Here is a 20,222-nt window from a genome sequence, read left to right as displayed (position 1 = left end):
TCATATGAATGCAGCCCTAAGAGTGGTGCATTATTTAAAAGGTAAACCTGGTCAAGGAATCTTATTAAGCAATAATAGCAGTCTTGAGATGAAAATGTTTTATGACTCTGACTAAGTTGGATGCCCAGATACGCAAAGATCAATATCCAGATACTGTGCCTTTCTTGAAAATTCTCCTATTTCATGGAAAACAAAAAAGCATACTACAGTTTCAAGATCTTCAGCAGAAGCAGAAGCCGAATATCGAGCTATGACAAGCAAAGGCGTAGCTAGGGGGGGGCAGGACTGGGCTGTAGCTCAGTCCTGCCTCCTGAAACAATTATTATTTTTTTTTAAAGCCCAGTTCTAGCCCAGCCCTGCCTCCTGAAACAAATTTTTTTTTTTTAAAAGCCCAGTTCTAGCCCAGCCCTGATTCCATATGAAATAGATTTTTATCCATTTTTGTAGCCCAGCTCAGTCCTAGCCCAGCCCTGACTGCAGCAAATAGTTTGATTTGTCCATATGAAATAGATTTTTATTAATAATTGTAGCCATTTTTTATTTTATCTCAAAAAAAAAAATTCGGGGGCGCTGCACCCGAACCCCCGACTATCGCGCAAATAAATTTTTTTTTGCTACACCCCTGTTTGCCCCCCCCTCACATGAATCCTAGCTACGCCCCTGATGGCAAGTGCAGTCTGTGAAGTTATATGGTTAAAAAATCTCCTCAAAGATCTTCGTGTAGACACTTCCAGACCCGTGACACTTTTTTGTGATAACCAAGCTGCAATACAAATCGCAACAAATCCCGTCTATCACGAAAGAACAAAACACATCGACATAGATTGTCATCTTGTGCGTGAAAAGATTCAAGGAGTAATTCAAACCAAACATCTCTCTTCTCAAAAACAAATAGCAGATATGCTCACCAAAGCATTAGGAAGAGAACAATTTACTAATCTTATCCGCAAACTAGGTGTATTTGACCTCTATACACCTGTTTGAGGGGGAGTGTTGATAGGCTGGAAGATAAAGAGATGCTCAATCTAAGGCATGATCCTTTGCAGTTGCAGATCCTGAAGATATGCGTGATCCACGGATTTGGAAAGACATATTCGATCTTTGCATTTTCTGTTATTCAAATTGTAACTGGTGTAAATTATCAAAGATGTAAATCATGTACTTAAGGAAATAATCTATCAAAGAATAGTAATGAGCTTTTCGGCTACCTTCTTCAGTTCGTTTAGCAGAATGTTTGTGGCTTGTATGGTCGTCAAAACCAGATTTTTTTTATCAAACATCATGCACAAAAAAAGCTAGATATTATTTGCATTTAAGAAAACGAAGCTGAACTCCATTGATCAACAATTCATGGATAACATTTTGAGAAATTGTAAATTTACATTTAGGTCAGCAAGGGGTAAATCGGGTGGCATCATGCTGGCATGGAGAGTGGGGATCAATGGTACATTTCATCTAATAGCGGACTTCTCAATTTCTATCATTGTTTTGGACCCTATGGATGTTGTTCCTATTTTGTTTACATTCGTGTGTGGCCCTTGCATAAGCTCTCTCAAGGAAAATTTCAGAAGGAACTCAAGAAGATAGGAGATGAGGCGGTCCTGGTTATAACGGACCAATGGTGTATTGGATACGACTTTAACTCTACATTGAGAATGGAGGATTCAAGTACAAATCAGCGGTACACCACAAGCATGCATAGGTTTGCTTGTCTTCTTGATGGATGCAATCTATCAGTTTTTCTTATGAAATGGGCAAAGTTCACTTGGCTCAACTAAAGAGTCCCACCAGTGATGAGAAAATTAGATCAATTTTTAGTATCATTGCCAGTTCTACAATGCCTACATGACATGAATGCCTTAGGCCGACCCCATCTCCATTTATGATCATGCCATAATTTGGTTGACTTGGGGTATGAAGGAACCTTTTACTTCCAAAAATTTGAATTAAACTTTGGTGGTTTCAAGAATCAGCTATTTTGGATTTAATCCAAAATTAGTGGGAAGAGACTCCTTGTTTGGAAAGGTGGGCTGCATTGAGAATTCATTTTCAAACTAGCTTATGTAGAGGAAATTTTATATAATGAAACAAGAGAAATTGTCTTACAAAGTTTAAAAATATCTAAGAGTGGGAGTCCCAAGTAAGATTGCTCCAACAACAAGAGCAGAGTGTGGTGGATGTTGCAAGGGCTACTATTTTGAAACCGGAGCATCAACAACTAGTTCAAAATATCTGTGAATGGGGGATGCAGGATTGCATTAAGTGGAAACAACATGTCAAGGCACATTGGCTAAAATTGGAGGAGCTCAACACACGGTATTTCGATATGTGAGACTCCAATAAAAAAAAGATCCGACTATATAGCATCTATGAAGACAGGGGGAGGGCCATTCCAAGGTTTCCACATCTTACCTAATGCTACTATTTACTTTAAATACCGCTTTTCACAATGTGTTGGAACATCTTATGATATATCGGCCATGACTTTCAAGAATTTGAATGAGGATGGTTATAAGGGGTATCATTGGGACTTTCTCAATGAAAGAAATAAGAAATGCGGTGTGGAGTTTATCTAATGGTAAAACCCTAAGAATGGAAGGATTCCCAATTGAATTTTTTTAAAGAAGTTTGGCATTTTGTTAAGGGTGACCTTCTTAACTTGATGGTTGAATTTCATTCCAAGGTAAATCATTGTTCATTCTCATTCCTAAGGACCCACATACGCAAGCAATTAAAAGGTTTAGGCCCATCTTATTGGTGGGCATGATCTTCAAAATCATTTCAAAAATCTTAGCTTCAAGGCTTAAACTCATTGTCAAACCACTAATATCGGATTCCTAAAGTGCATTTATTTCTAGAAGAAGGTTGCACCAGTCGTGCATAGTCGCCCATGAAGCATTACACTCCATCAAGGCCTCTAGTAAGAAATCTTTTATTTTAAAAAATGTGGGTTTTATGGATTATTCTAAGATGTTTTGCCCAAATCTCTAGTTTGCGTATGAATGGTGGTAAAAGTCGGCTATTTGTGTTCAATGATCCCACTGGTGAGATGTAAAGGATGACATCTACCATTTTTTAATGTGATGTTGGATCCCTCCCAATGAAGTACATGGGCCTACCATTGCATTTAGGCGTTTCAAGAGAGCCACATTGGAGTCAATTAGAGGATCGGGTTACCAAAAAGGCCCAGAACTGTGTAGCCTGCGCATAAACTTGGTGAGGTTCAATATTAATAACCTCTATGGTGTTACATTTCTTACAGTTTTTTAAATTACCAAAAAAAGTCAGAAAAATACTTTATTAAAATCTTTCAAAGATTCATTTGGTCTACCTATACATCATTGGTATGTTGTTTTATGATTTCTCAACCCCCCACCCCACATTTAAGGGGTTTGGGGATACACAATCTACCTAAATTCAACAAGGTCCATTAGCAAAATGGTTGCAGTCCATTAGCAAAAATGAATGTAGGATTGCGGTAATTTTTTAAAGAAAAGTATGATTTATATAGTTGGCCTTCAAATTGGTTCGAAAATCACAATTGAAAAAGGGCTCGGGAATATGGAAGGGGTGGGTCATGGTCCTTGATGAATTTTGTCATGGTATTCCAATGGATGTTAAGAATGGTTGCACCACTTTCTTTTGGTATAATACTTGGTGGGGGTGATTGGAGACTTAGGGATGCCTTCCCTAACCTCTATGATGCCACAAGAAGAAAGTTTGCTCGGTTTTGAAGGTCTGGTCATCATCCAAAGACACTTGGGATTTAGTGCTACGATCAGATTTGGTTTTTCAACAGTGGTCTACTCTTACGAGCCATGTACCACACCCATTGATGTTGTAAAAGGAAGATGAAGCAAAATGGAAGCTAACTAGCGATGGCAGTTTCAAGGCATCGTCTCTCTACGAAGCATTGGGCACCCCAATTGCACAATGGCTCTCAAAAAAGGCGTTGTGGTGAGGGAGGTCTACCACTCACAGAAAACTGAAGAGTAACGGCAGCAGGTGATTGAGTTCAGTGGTTCCTCATATAAAATTATTGACTCTAGAGATATGGTAACATAGAGAAGACAAAATTGTTTGAAGCACGGATAGAACCTGAAGCACCCCTTGTTTCAAAGAGAGGAGGATGGGTTATTTACATTTCATTTGATGGTCAGAGGCGAATTGAAAGCTAAGCAGTGGTAATTAAGGTTCACTCATGGGATGGAAGATTATGCACAGGCGGGTGAACACAGAAATCAGGTTAAAGCATCGAGGCCTACACCTAGCGAGTCACTGTGTACTTTGCCATAAACATGAAGAAACACTTTCCCACCTGTTTTGGGAGTGTGAATTCTTTAGAATCTTGATGAACCAAGCCATGAACTAGGCCTGGGGGATCTAAATCTTCAATGGGATGACTTCAACTTCCTGAGAGACATTATAGTTGCAGCACAGCTCAATCGAAAGTGCAAGAGATGGAAATTTATCTGAAGAGTTTGGGCCTTATCAGCGTGGAAGCTAATCTGGATCGAGCAGAATCAGTGCTTGTTTAGGGGTATTCAGAGTGATCACGCAGCCCTTAACGCTCGACTAAGATGGGAAGTATCGACTAGAGCTCGTCGAAAATGGCCGGGCCTTCCGATTGATTGGAGTGGGGGAAACCGAATCATCATTTAGAGGGATCTGCAGATTATTCGGGGCTCAGCAAATACAGATTTTCTGTATACGTTTTTTGTTCACCGGATTCTCTGTTCTGTTTATTTCTTGCTTGTTCTGTAAACAGGGTGTGTACATGCCCTGCTCATCTCATTCGGCGTCTAATGTCACTCTGTTATCGTGGGTGTGATACCTCATCACACCCTACTATACAAACCAATGTTCACCACTGATATATATATATATCAATGAAACTTTTTATCTCTCTAAAAAAAAGTGGTAAAATGGGTTAGAATGAATTAACTATCAAATATCTATGAACAGATTACTAGAATTAATGTCTCTATTAACAAATATGTATGTTTTATTGAGAATTACACACGAGTTTCTATACATGAGAAGTCATGTTTGGAAGTGAGAAAATGTGAGTGGAAAAGTAAAGGGTGCAAATTTTCTATCCGTTCCAAAAGAGAGAAAACTTTCTAACTGTTATCAGAAACAGTCAGTAGGGAGTACTTCACCCGTAGTGATATCTTGCCACCTTGCACACACAACTTTGCTCCTGTCACTACCCAGTGTCCTGGGGAGTCCTCTGGTCCTCTCACTAACTCTGTTGTGTCCACAAACCTCAACATCTTTGCTGCTTTTGCAGGCAGTAGTGGACTGTCAGCAAAAGCCTCTGAATTCAAGTCCACCCTCTCTACTGCTGCCACCGTCACCTGCCTGATTCTGAGTCTCATGCTTAACAATGTGGAAAGTGTACCTGATTTATGAGTTGGACATAGTGCTGCATCCCATTCTGGTCGCCGAATTTTAGCATTTTCCACTGTTGAAAATCCAATCTTAAGGAAGAGGACCTTCATCTTTCCAACTTGCTCCACCTGCAAGCTTGCCCGCTTGACTATAGAGGCTGAATGACTGGTTGAAGTTCCAGTGCACTCTACAGGTGCAGTACACACATGTGAGTAGAATCTCGATCTTACAGCTTTGATGTGCTTTGGGTCCTCGCACATGTCAGTTTCATAGGCAGGGTCATTGGAAATTATGAAGTTTGGAGGAAGTGAGGAGAGATGCTTGAGATGGATGGCAAGCTTGTTTTGCTCCTTTCCTTCCAGGTGGAGACGGAGTCCAGTCACAGGTTTCTTTCCAGAGTCAACCTATAAGTGAACTTTGATCAGAGAAATGTAAAGCAAGCAACCAAACATACATACCGTACATATTTTTTTATTGTTCTATTTTGATATTGTTAATAGGTTTAAAGCCAAAAATGAGATCAAACTTGGTTGTTTCTTGTAATTGCATGCCATGCACATATCAGGAATTCACTGTTGCCACTTCTAATTAGGGATGCACACCGAGTCCGAGCCGAGCCGAGCCGAGCCTGGGCTATTGGAACTCGGCTCGTTTCAAAATAACTATGTTCAAGCTCGGCTCGGCTCAGCTCAAGCCCAGAGCCGAGCTTGAATGGTACTGTCCAGGCTCGGCTCTGCTTGAGCCGAGCCTAGCTTGAACAGTATATTCCAAAAAATAAATTGCAAACAGTATTTGAGAAGCTTGGATTCGATCCCTGACCTCTCCAAACATTAGACAAACAATGCACCACTACGCTAGATATTTTGTTTTGATTATAACAGCCCAGAAAAATTTATAAATACTAAAAATTCCGTATCATGCAGAAAAAAAGTGTAACACTGCGGTATTCAAACTCCACAACTGTTGAAGAAAAGGTGAGAACCCTACTCATTAAGGTAACAATAGCTTGTTGATTATTTTTGCAAATATATATATAAACACATTAGCACGAGCTTAATCGAGCTTTTAGAGCCCAGCATGAGCAGGCTCGGCTCATTTATGCACACCGAGCCTGGTCTTGTATTCAAGCACAGCTCATTTATATTCATGGACAAGTTCGAGCCAAGCTTAAACGAGTCAAGCCTGAGCCGGCTTGGCTCGTTGTGCATCCCTATTCATGCATAAAATGGATGCTTTTACTTGCAAGAATATTCCAAATAACATTTATTGGATTTCAAGATGCTTATGACCATATTATTGAAATGAGACACCTTAGTATTGCAATTGTAGATATGAATGCACAGAAGACATGAACAAGACATTAGCGACATAACGTGAAATTTTACATACTGTGGGGCAATGCGGCACATTAAAAAAACTTGGGTGCGGCGGTGCGGGGAGGGTATATATATATATATATATATATATATATATTTAACAATTTTAAGTTAACACTACGTGTATGTATTTATATATATAATATAGTTAAAACTGGACTTAGTAAAGGTTAACTGAATCTACTTTTGGATAGAAATGGACTTCAATGTGGACACAAAGGAAGCCGTGTCCAAGTGTCACACCCGGTGCGGTGCCCTGTTAGAAGAGTCTGTGTTACATAGTTTACATGCATGTGTTTGTTGTAGAACCAAACCGTGAGAGCATATTGTAGTAAAATCAATCTTCTTTTCTTTTTGAGAAGAAAGTGGAACTTCAATTAAAATTATGAAAAAAACGGCCCATGGAGAAACAAAAAATAGATGTGAGTTAACGAAAGAAAAATTAGTAGTAGCAAAATAAACCACACAAAATCATGAAACCCCTAAAGATAATTCTGGAAGGCCCAGGCCAAATTTTGTCCGTTACAAGTTGCTTGCACAAACAGCTTGGAAAATGTTGCATATTTAGGTGGACTATCAATTGACTGCTAGATGTTGCCAAATAAGAAACCATTTTTTCACTTTACCTCTCACCCATGGTGCAAGAATATCCCGACAAATTGAATGTCCTGTGCGGATGATATCCTATTCTCCCCAAGCCAATAGTAAGGGACTTGTAAGAAATGTGAAACGAAAAGGACTCTATTTATTGAATAAACAGATAAAAGCCAAGAGAATACATCTGCTGAGATGCACTGAGATAGCAGAAAGGAGTGGGAGAATGAGCAAACAGAAAAATCACCCTATTGACTTGCAACTCCATCTAATTGTCCTCTATTTCTAAGTTTCACACCCCCATCTAGCACTTGCTTCCCACACTAACAATTTGCTCAATGGGATGCCGAAAGAATACAATATCCCAAACCCCGTGACGAAAGCAGTCAGCCACCAACACATTTTTGTTTCTGAAGTGAAACTAAAAGGTAAGCCTAAGCTTACAGGGATGAATCTAGCCACAGATCAGAACAGAATAGAGCATTAAACACCATTTCCCAATTTGATGTCAATCCTCACTTTAAATTTCTCCAACGCCTCCACCCAAATACAGAACTCCTTTATGAATTAAGAGTCCAGCTAGAAGGAAGAGGTGATAACACATATTTGGGTTTGATTGACATCGGCCACCATGTACACTCTTGATTTACATAGATCTATTCTCCAAAAGTGAATTCTAGCTTTCACATCACGTTTGGTGTCTTTTATTTAGTATCCTCGTGTGTTAAGGTTGACTCCAAATATAAAGTTTTCGGCCATTCTTAGCATGCTCATCTTCATCACTTATAATACATTAATTTTCCACCATCTTGAAAATTGAATCTTACATATTGGTAATGATTAAACCTACCAAGAGAGTAAAATAACTGTCGAAACTCAAAACTCATGTAAAAATGGAACCAACATATATATGTTGGCTAGATTCATGCAAACAAGAGTGTACCACTGCATGTTGTATGGTGTCATGATTCAGAGCAATAATAGAATCACACATACACAAGCACACACACATATCTATGTATGTATAGGGATCATCTAAGTTATCCCTCACTGCTCTTGTTTGTTCTTCACTGTATAGGAATTTGTCAAATAATGTCTATTCAGATACCATGTTAGAGAATGGTTTTTATTTTTCTTCCCAACTACAATTCGCACCATAGTGACTGAATAAATAGCTCCTGAAAGATCTGACTGCATGTGCAGACAACAAAAGGGACTTACTGGTGTAGTATTGACAAAGAGCTTTGGATCCATAAATGTGAATTGAAGCTTGGAAGAGCAAAGATGTTTACTGTCACCATATGCAGAAGCCCGCCTGGGAAGTTGGTATTCCAAAAAGTTACGGAGTTCCTCTATTACTGGCTTGTCTGAAATTACACAAATCAAAATTGAAGTCAGAACTTCACAGTTTCTCTTGACTCATTTTTTGGCCACATTCAGTTTTATGCTGGTTTGCCTATCTTGGAAACATTTAGAACAATAAATTTAGTTACTGTTCCATCAAGTTCCATAAAAAACCATGGCTGACCATGAAAGAGAAAAACAAAGTTATTGCATGGAGTAAAGAAAGCTCATGTCTTCATGAAATTTAAAATTAGATATATTCATAATACAATAACTCTATCCCAAACTACAAAAGAAAAAGAACTGGCTTTCAATGTACGATAGGAGAAAAAAAAATTGATTTATGAAAAATGATGCCTTTGGATAAGATGCAGGTAGTTGGATAAGTTCTTAGTCAGCACATATCTCAAGTTGAATATCCTTGTTTTGAACCTAACAGTTATGCATGGATTTGCATCACAAAAGGATCATGAATGTAATTTCTCATTCAATAGATTGTGAGAGAGGATAGGTTATCCCTTTGGCAAACCCCTTTTCTTCTGGAAAAAGAACTGCAACTATAAGAATAAAGTAAAACATTAATTACGTACATTGTAAGTAGAGATTCACTGCATGGCCTAGAAATCCACTTCCAGGGACCCCATCTAAAAGAGAAGTTATGGGAACAAAGGACATTGAAATTGCATCAGGTGCTTGTGGAACGGTAGGTAACCATCTACTATGCCCTTGACCGACATCTATACCGCCTCTTCTGATGCAAATGCTCACAACATGCTGCATAACATTGTTAGAACCAACAGTACTATCAGCATAAAAAAGCTTTTCCATTACAAATGAAGGACTGGAAGAAAGTACCTCCTTTATTGCATGAGATACTGTGCTAATAGAATGTGCAAATGTTACATGGCGTTCTCGCATTGCCAACTGAGATTCCTGGCATCGAAAATAGATCAAACTAGCATTTGATTGACATAGATCTGAGCTATGCTGCTCAGGGTGGGTGTTTGATCATGTGGATCATGGTCCCTCATTTTACATCTGGTCAAGTGCATCATTACATGTTAAGGACAGTTGATAGATTATTTAAAACTTGCAGCATGCATCATAACCTTATAATCACAAATCTCTCTCTCTTCAGTTCTCGTATAAAGTAATGTGCTAGTTCTACCTTGCTAAGCCCCTTCAAAAATAGTAGTTTTTGGTATCTTTTCTTACATCTAACACACCATAAATGTGATCTGTAGGTTTTGTTTAGTGGAAACCAGCTTTTTGGATCACCCGAATCTGACCTGTATACAGGTTTTTTTTATGATAAAAAATCAATGGCTATGAAGGTATTCATTTTTCTCAGCTCATAAAACACCTAAAACTATGATGGTTGGATGGTTCTAGCTATCAGTGACCTAACAAAAAAAAAAAACACAAAAGTAGGCAAGATAAACTCCTTTCTCATTTTAAAAACATCACCCTTTTTTTTTTGTTATAATTTCAGTTCTTAAAACTATTAAAAGAAAATCACTATATTTTCAACTACAGGCGCAATATTTGTGACTCTGAGCTTAACACCCATGAGGCGGTGACAGCCCACAGCATGCAAAGGAGATGGGGGCATTTTGAGCAGATGATGCTGCGAGGCCGTTGACGATAGAATAGAACGAACGAAAGTGAAAATTATCGGATAATGACGCAGTTAAATTACTCAAAAGGACGATGATTTGCTATTACTCTATTTGAAATTAGAGTTATTCGTACCAAAAGCTATCATCATCTGTTTTGTTAACAGCGGGCATACGCTGCATTGATGGGGAGCACAAACTTGTTTCCTTGACTTTTGGCCATTAATGTGCGTCGCCAAATCACTCATCGATGAGAAAAAAACTATTTAGATGTGAAAACTATTAAAATAAATTTAAAATAATATTTAAAAAATATATTTTTTAGTATTTTTTATAATTATTAAAAAATAACCTATTCAGGCATATCAAAATTCTTCACGACTGCCGATATGCACCGATACTGATAACATTGCGTGGGACCATGTCATTTCGAGGCCTCAATAAGGTGATCATCCTTGCCACTTAGAAATAGGTCTTGTAGGCTATGTCACAAGGACACGTGGACATAAGGATGCGGATTCGTCAATTTAAAGAAAAAAAAATAGGACACGAGGATGGAGAGTTTTTTTTTTTTTAATCAATAAAAAACCAATTTTAATATTTTAATCTTGGATCCAATTTCAATAGCGTAGGATCTTTGTTGGACAGACCTATGCCAAAACTCTCAGTGGAGATTAGGTGTGTTTGGAAAGGATCCTGTCTTACTGGATCCAGGTTTAAATATGGATCGGAACCTATAAGCACTAGGAGAAGCCAAGATGATTGAATTCCACTTATAACAACTTTGGCATTTTTGTTCAGATCACACCCAGGTCCACCTCTCATCTGCCATACCCTGAATGGCTGTGGACTGGGTCTGACCTGAAAAAATCACCCCCATGAGGATCCAAAACACATTGGCCAAGTATAGGGTGGAGGGCCTGCCCGACTGATTCATGCCCTTAAATACAAGTAGGCATAACAACCGGTCAGATTTACCCGGATTCAACCCGGACCAAACCCTATAGGGTCCAGGTATGGTGACAAATAAGAAGACCCAATTAAGACCCAGGTCCGGATCACCTGAAGATCCAATAATGGACCTGGGTATAGTTTTTGAAATTTTATACCAGACCCGGGCCCGACCCGAGTTCCGATTGAGACCTGCAATTTTTCAATGTAAAAATGATAAAAAAAAATATTATTTTACCAAGTATGGTCCGGGTCTGGTTCATGTAGTTCTTATCGGGTCTGGATATGATTTCTCTTATAGTAGAGCCGATTAGACCCGAGTCCGAACCCGATACCATACCCGAAAATATGGTCAAAGTCTGATTCCACCTGGGTGGTGGAACGTTGACACCCCTAAATACAATGGGCTGAGATGAGATCAGGACATATTGAAAATGGCCATTGATGGTGATCTTCAATATTTACTACTGCCACAGACTGGTGCATTAAGGGCCGGATACCAAATCTTCCGTTCAAAATAATTTTTAGGATATTTGGCGTCCGGTGCGAACAATTGAAAATCTCCATCAATTGGCAACTTTTAATATCAGTTTATCCAGAACCCATGGGAACAATGTAACGTTATTTTAATAGAAGATATAAGATACTTGGCTGAGAATCAATTATACATATTTTATAAAGAAACGTTAATCAATAGTTTGACAAAGAATATGCGTTACTAATCGTGGAATTGTTAAATTAGAAGTAGTTGACAAAGAATATGCGTTCGTGCGTCACCTTTCCTTATCAATCCCTTTTCGTCCTTTTTGAACAGCATAGCTAGCTCAAGAGCCACTAGGCCTGTCAACAGATCCTGTTTTTATCGGGTATCCGATTCTACTCCAACTTGAATTCTTGGGTATGGCCGCATGTAAAGTGATGACACAAATAATATTTGAGTAGACCCGAACTCGAACCGGGCATTGTGGGGGCCGGGTTTGTGTCATGATCTACCTGACTTAAGTATTATATATATATTATATAATTTTAAAATTATATGGGTCTGAATTTAGTATTTTAGTTTTGTGACCTGACAAAACTTAAAGCCTGTTATTAGTTATATGGGCAGGTCTGATTCGACCTTGACCCAGCCTTTACCGACACATTGACAGCCTTAAGAGCCACTCCTCCTTCATATATTGGAAAGAAATCCAATTTTATATGGCTGTGTTGGGAATTATATGACTAGAAAGACTTCTCATAAGAAATTAGCAAAAAGGGTGAGAGAACGGCTCAAATTTTGCCCCATTTCTCATGCCAATCACATTGTCCACCCTATGATTTAGAATCATATGTTTCTAAATCACATGAGATGGAATCATGAATCTCAGAGTTTTTGCTTTGGTCATAGGTGGAATGAGCGATCACAACTGAGTTCAAAACTGTAATTGTTGGTCACGAGCTTTGTTACCAAAGTTTGACTTGATTAAATGAAGAATCATTATTAGGTGAGAATCGTAATCACTTGTACTTTCTCCTGTTTTGGCTAAACTTAAGTGTTGTAAATGTTATTTGGCCATCACAACTGAGAGATGACAAAATTATATATATAAAAAAAAATCAAACAATCATACACACGAATGCGTGTCCCATGTGATTTTGAATCACATAACAAGGGGCCCAAAAACAGAATTTAGAAAATTCCAGATCTCAAACCTAGCTAGAAACATGTTTTTTAAGATCTCTATTTTTAGAATTTCAATGTACCCACTGTCGGATTTCCGAAAATGCAAACTGAAAATAAGTGTGGCCGAGTCCTCATGATACAACTAAGCTTAGACCTCGGAGTCATTGCTTCGCAAGAACAAATGACCTCTTCTAGACACAAACTTGCAAGCCAAAAGATGAGAAATGAGAAGAGAACAAAAAAAATTTGATCATCAACATGTCGAGAACGAAGGGTTATATATATATATACTTGTGAAGGCTAATCACATTTTAGGGTGGTAAATGAGTGTAAATGACAATAAATCTAACGTTCTAAAATTTGAATGAAATTGACCTTAAACAGTCTACTACCCTTGACCAATGGCTGAAGACCTCCAAAAAACACCCAACAGTCGCATAGACTCTTAAAACCCCTGAATGGTCTCAAACAATCTGAATGCAGCTTTAAAACTAAAAGTCAAAGGTGTCAAAATTGGCTCAGTCAAAACAGTTAAGGTGGGCTAGGTTAGGTCAAAATGATTTTGGTGTTTCTGAATGTGACTCGTGCCGCATTGCACCCAAACAGCCTTACACATGGATGTGGTTGCCACATCCGTCCTGGCTATGCAGCGTCTGCAAGACCACCCTAAAACACATGGGTTTTCAAAGTATTTAAAAAAAGATATAGGTATCTTCCCCTCACACATGTGATTAAACAAGTTCAAAGACATTATTGAATTTTACCATTATAGCAGAAGGAGTAATTTTGAAACTTTTCCAATAGATTCATACATGGAATTTTCAATGCAGTCCTTTTTTTTTTATTTTTACACCGAGAAACTGAGGTCAGGATGGGAGACCTGCCATGTTGGATCTTCTGCTGAGTGATCGTTGCCACACCATTTTTTGGATTTAGAACCCAAAGAAATTGCACCCGAAGACCAGGTCGCATTGGACCAGCCTGCCATACCTATGATCATCATAACATCGAAGCTCAGACCCCTGACCCTGGGCCTATGCTATGTGTTGGCATGTGCAGAGGGGCGATGCCCATGAAAATCGAACCTTGATTGCCTGTCTAGCAGCCAAGGCCCCACCCCACTACGCCAACCCCCGTTGGGACGTTGCCACGTCTGAAGGTGTAAAACCCAGTAACCACCCTCCTTGCCCGTAGAAAGCCCGCAAAGCTTATGCATAAGAGATGCCCATAGTGGGTTTCAAACATGAGACACAATGATAGCTTCGCTTCTCACATCTGACTCTTAACCGCATGAGCACCCTTCACAGGGTTGTTTCCACTTAAAGTTGCACGAACTAGGTTTCACTAGTCTTGGAAGGCTGATCTACAGTTCTAGATTCATAAAGAGTGCATATGGTCAATTGTTTAAAACAAGAAATCATAATTCTAGAGAAGCATCCTCGTGATTCTATAGAAACTAACTTGCGAACTCCAAATCGTGTCATATTTGTGGCTTCCTGAACATTGTTGCACAAGTTATATATTATCTATCTATGTTCTCTTAGATACGACTCACATTCAACACATTTTTTCAGTACATATCGATGAGCTCTCGCATGTTCTGAATCTAAAAGTATAAATAGTAAACTGTCGTCAGCTTTCACGCTAATGTCATGTGAGAATACAAAAAAATGAGGTGTCCTTGCTGTGTTCCACCGATCATTATGCTGGTCCCGATTGTTAAATATAGTATTAATACCACTAAGATACATTGAGCAAAAGATCGCACATTCTGTTGAAATATATGCCTTAACAATGGAAGCTTTCGCTCGTGCTTTGATCTTTACAATTTACTTTAATCTATCAAAAAATCTCGATCAGATACATCCAATGATATTGTACTGGTCCAATAAGTTCGACCTCACATGGTAAATGAATGGTTAGGTGCACCATAATAGTAAAAAATGTGAGTGAAAATATCTTTTTCAAAGCACATAAAATTACTGAAATAAATTTTTTTTATTAAAGCATTTTTTCTCAACGTCCTTACACACAACCGACTGAATATATCAATCAAACGAATTAGAGACATGTCGATCGTCTTCTTTAGATATTCACGAACTGCAATAGGAAGTAGGCGCTAGAAGAATACATGGCTATCATGACTCTTTATTCCAAAAAATTTAGCATCATTTATGTTTACGCATCGCCTAATGTTGGATGTGTAGCTGTCAGAAAACTTCACATCCTTCAATCAATTAAGAAACTCCTTCTTATGCATACTCGAAAATGTGTATTGTGCATGTGGTTTTTTCAATATTGCACCACTTATGTCTAAGTGTAGGTGACGATGTATCTTTTTGAGTCCTAAATCTTTTCATGCATTTTCGTTGTTTTTTGTTTTCTCCTTCACATTGAGCAGTGTATATAAGATATTGTCACATATGTTCTTCTCAACATGCGTTACATATAAGTTGTATCATAGTTTCAGTGATGACCAATATGATAGTCAGAAAAATATATATATATATATATATATATATATATATATTTATATATATTTATCGAATTTAGATATCGTTTGTTGCCAGCACATTCTTTTTTTTTCATGGACCAGTACTCTTCTTAACTCAACAATAACGTTACTTAACTATACCTCTAGTTCACCTCCAGATAATTCATTTTGTGGCCCTCCAAGCTTCACTTTACCGTCAAACTCCTTTTTTTGTTAGTGCCATGAGTGATCTTCTGATAAGAATCAATGGTGTGTCATATAACATGTCTTCTTATAAAACTTCAATCTATTTGACCCTGTATCGACGTTGCAAACTGGACACACAAGCTCTCCTTCATAGACCATCCTGATAAGTTGTCATATGCTGAAAAATGATTAATAGTCTATATTATCATCATTCACATCTGAAATATCTCTTTAGTTGATGCAGCGTACGTGTTGATGTCTTCATCCAATAACTCTTGAAAATCTTTGATTAATGGCTACATGTAAACATAAATTTTATTTTCAGGTGCCTTTGGTCTAAGAATGAGTAGAGAAAATTTTATGAAAGAATCTTTCATACACATCCATAAAGGAAAATTATACGACAATAATACTATGGGTCACACACTGTATGACAGTCTCATATTTTTAAATTGATTGAAATCGTCACTTGTCAAGCCGAGATGAACATTACAAGGTTCTGCGGTGAATGATATATGTTCTCTATCAAACTCCTTTCACACTGCAAAATATGATGGATGAATTAGTATGTTCTCATCACTTGCACATCGGGTCTTGTGCCACCTCATATTTGATGTTGTCTCCATTGTCATGAACAAGCGCTGCAACCTTGGTTTTATGAGAAAATATCGTAATACCTTTTGAGAAACTTTCATTTATTTGTTTTTGTGTGGTTTTCATCTTGAAGCATTGTACTTTGGGCACATTTCTTTCTTCTTATGCTACTTCCAAAAAAGCACACAGTTATTCATGCATGCATTTATCTTCACGTAATCAAAGCCGATGCAATTCACAAACTTATTTGTCTCATAGTAAGAGTTTGACAATCTTTTTCACTTGGGCAATGCCTCCTTCAACAAATCAATCAACAGGTCGAACGATTTGTTGCTCTAATTGTTTATTGATTTGATATGTAACAACTTGAGAATAAAAGTTAATTTTGTTAACTTTGTACAACCTGAATATAGATCGGTCCGAGTATCACCCATTAAGTCTTAAAGGGGTGTGTGTTCACCATCATCGTCCGTAGCTGGGTCTAATGTTATCCCCATAATAACATCCTTAAATATTTCTTCAACTCGATCATGAACATATGTCATATCCTTTCTTTTATCATGATATACATGCACTGCATCTACATGGGTTTGGGCCACACATGGGATTGAATATATTTCATGGTAGAACAATGTTCAATCAAGTACAATTTGATTAGTGGTACAACTTTCTATTTTATATTCTTGCAGTCCTAACATGGACATCACATTCTACCAACATAATCAACATGATCATGCCACTATATTCAATAAGAGAATCTTTGATCACTAGCATTTACAAATAAAACACAAATTTCTAAAATTCTAAAAAATGCCCATAAAATTATTTGAAGTTGAGAAAAGGCATCAATATATATATATATATATATATATATATATATATATATATATATATATATATATATATATATATATATATATATATATATGATGAGTCACTAGAATATGAGAAGTGAAATATGAGAACTAGAATATAAGAACTAGATTTTTAAATATGAGAACTAGCTAACCCCTCACTCACAGCTCATCTTTTAGTAGCAATATCACATGGATAGTTTGATTTACTCTCATCTCTTGTAACTTGTATATCATTTTTAATGGTAGATTTATGAAAATAACACGTCCTGTGACCTTTCAATCATGTCAATCTGGCATGTTTTAGAACTAGAAATGAGGGCTAATATTCTGAATCCCTAGACTAAAGACAACTCACGTTCCAATTTGAGTTGGTGATTTGTAAATTCTGTTGTAATAGTGAAAGATAATCAATAAACCTCTCCCTTGAGATTGTCCATAGAGAGAGAGAGGGTTGCGATAAAAGTGATGTGTTAACCTTATAAAAATTTTGCTTGTGAGAAGGAAAACAATGTCTATAGGAGAAAAAAGGACTGAACCTTACAAGCATAATACCATGGAAAGTAGCAAGCCAAGGAATGAACTTGGTGAGCATTACATCATGAAAATTTCGCTTGTGAGAAGAAAAACAATGTCTATACATGGCATAACACCATGGAAAGTAGCAAGCCAAGAATCATGTACTACACTCAAAAGAAATGCAACAAAAGCTTAACTAGAACTTTTCAAACCAAGGAAGAGAAACATGAGAAAATGGTCTCAAAGTTATATCCATCCAAGATAACCAATTGAGAAAAGAGAAAAAAGAAAACAAAATTCATACATCAATAACATAAGATACGAGAGAAGAAGGTAAAGAAAGGAAGGAGAAAGGAACAAGGAAAGAAAGTGACCAAACTTGCTACACTATTGACAAAATCTCTTCTCAAGGCCCTCCATATTGACCTTAACATTCTTGGAATGAGCTTCACTGACCCTATGCCTCTTGTGGTAGTCTTTGCAACCACCTATTTGGTAAGTTCTAATTTCATGGACGAAATTCTTTTAAGGAAGTGAGATCATAATACTAAGTATTTTCTAAAACCTAGAATTCTAACTAATGAGAATTTTCTTAAATTAATAAGATTTTTATGTGAATTCATTTATTACGAAAGATTTGAAGGTTTAGGTTTATTATAATTAATTATTATTTATTTAGAAAATAGATTAGTATTATACGTTAGATCTTAAGAGTGGACCCTATGTTGGATCATAGACCCTAATGGAGAGGATTCATAGCTCATGCATGGGACCACTGAGGAGTCCAAAATTTTAAGGAGTGTTAGGTGACAAAAGGTAAACCGAGAATAAGAGATTGGTTTTTTTTTTGAAAACTACAAAGGGGCATCACCTAGGAGTTGACATCCAAGTCGAAAACCCAAGCCCCTATATTTAAAAGGGTTGAGTTTCCTTTTTATCACACCATGTTAAGAGAGAGAGAGAGAGATCAGCCTTCTAGGCAACCATTGTAGAGGTCATTGTTGTCTAAGTAAGCCTTCTACTACACGATTTTTCTAGTGACCAGCCATATTAGCTGTCTGTGTTCATGTTTTGGCTTGTTTTTGTGTGTTGGGTCTAATGTGAGGTTTGTACCTTGGCCATGGACAACAACCACTTATGTTGAGAAAGAGATCTATGATCTTTTTCACGTTTCGAAGAGGTCTCAAGAGTGCTATGTTACAATTTGAGTTTCGTTTTCACGTGCAGTAATTTAACCGAACAAAACTGCATTAAGGTATGGAATTTTTATGCTTTTTAGCATGTATAGGATTCAATATAGGCCGATCAAGCATTGAATATTGTTTTTAAGGATTGCGTACAAAGTATCTAGCTTAGATTAATTTTATTTCTTTTGTAAAAAGGATTTTTATTCATAGTATAGAGCAAACATGTTTTCTTTTGAAAAATGGTTGATTTTGGATTTTATATTTATGATAGGTGTTGAATTTTTGTATTTATAGCATGTTAAATTTTTTTTATGAATGAATTTGATTTGTTCTTGATAGATTTAAAAATTGTTGGATGGTTTTCTTGAAGTTCTCTTTTGAATTCTTGAAGTTTCTTGGTTGATTTTTGAAAGATATATTATATTCTGTGTTATTTTAATCTGACCAGTCAGAAAGATAAATTCAATTATCCAAAACAATAGACCCATAAATCTTAAAAAATTATGAAGATGTTACCTAAATATGGAAGGACTCCCAAATCAAATATCAGACTTGGATGAGTTGTGCATTGGGAGATATGTCATCTGCTAGTCAGCACAAAAAAATTGTTCTAACAGTGAGTCTATAAAGACAAAATATTTTATAAAAATCATATCGCCCAGAATACTCATGATTTTTTGCTAAAATTTTAAGGTGTGATAGTCTAGATATGGAAGAACGCATAATTAAAACTTGATAGGTCAAATTCTCACAGTTTGAAAACAAAAAATTGAGGAATTTGATCCAAAATCTTTAATTCTCAGGTACACGTTCTATCGAATAACAGAAACAACAAGTGTTTCAAGATTTTTATCTCTTAACTGGAATTGAATTAAATTTTAGAGTTTTGTGGTTTGAACCTGACATATCAAGTCACTCACAATAAAAATCTCAGCATCTAATTCTTCCTAGACGATGTATAACAAATTTTTCTTTAAAAAGACAAAATTGGATAAGCCTAAACTGTGATCAGACATTAGTTAGTGTTACAAAAATTTTATTCTTTGTTCTATAATAAGTTAATGTCTGGGCTTTTTATGCATGCATGTAACACATGTAAGTGCCTTTGGTTAAAATCTCAGAGCCTAAATCGTTCTGTATGATTTATGACAGATTTTCTAACATCAGGTAAATTTTTGTATTAGCAATCTTGAGAGTGAACAATTTTTGGTTTGAATGCATTTGATGGTTCTAGAAGTGAACCAGATAGACTTTGTGGCATGTTGTTGAGCAGCATATGGACCTATTGAGGCAGTATCTGGTGCAATCTTTTGTGAAAATTAAATTAAATTTAAAGTTTACATTTTGTCATGATGCATATGATGAATGACACATATTTGCACATATCAGCACATATTAGCACGTGATGGGTACACTATTGTATCCAAGTGGGAAGATAGCCCGATCA

At 37.0% G+C, this 20,222-nt stretch overlaps 1 protein-coding gene across 1 annotated transcript; it reads right to left on the bottom strand.

The window, feature by feature from the left end:
• Positions 1 to 4,983: 4,983 nt before the first annotated feature.
• LOC149820163 (MACPF domain-containing protein NSL1-like) lies at positions 4,984 to 9,626 on the bottom strand. Its single transcript, XM_089981759.1, has 4 exons — positions 9,564 to 9,626; positions 9,299 to 9,482; positions 8,586 to 8,731; positions 4,984 to 5,798 (listed from the first exon to the last, which is right to left on the bottom strand). The coding sequence occupies exons 1-4, from the start codon at positions 9,624 to 9,626 to the stop codon at positions 5,124 to 5,126; spliced, it is 1,068 nt and encodes a 355-aa protein (XP_089837885.1). The 3' UTR covers positions 4,984 to 5,123.
• Positions 9,627 to 20,222: the final 10,596 nt, after the last annotated feature.

The sequence above is a fragment of the Nuphar pumila genome, chromosome 12 (assembly GCF_984573655.1).
Source record: "Nuphar pumila chromosome 12, dmNupPumi1.hap1.1, whole genome shotgun sequence".
In the NCBI taxonomy this organism is placed as follows: domain Eukaryota; kingdom Viridiplantae; phylum Streptophyta; class Magnoliopsida; order Nymphaeales; family Nymphaeaceae; genus Nuphar; species Nuphar pumila.
Note: the sequence above shows the minus strand (reverse complement) of the source record. Positions and strands in the feature narration are given on the sequence as shown.

Coding starts and splice junctions, on each gene's coding strand:
- LOC149820163 (XM_089981759.1), bottom strand. CDS start 9,626: ATGCGAGAACGCCATGTAACATTTGCACATTCTATTAGCACAGTATCT. Junction 9,483..9,563: donor TATCTCATGCAATAAAGGAG/GTACTTTCTTCC, acceptor AATGTTATGCAG/CATGTTGTGAGCATTTGCAT. Junction 5,799..8,585: donor TCTTTGTCAATACTACACCA/GTAAGTCCCTTT, acceptor GTTCACTTATAG/GTTGACTCTGGAAAGAAACC.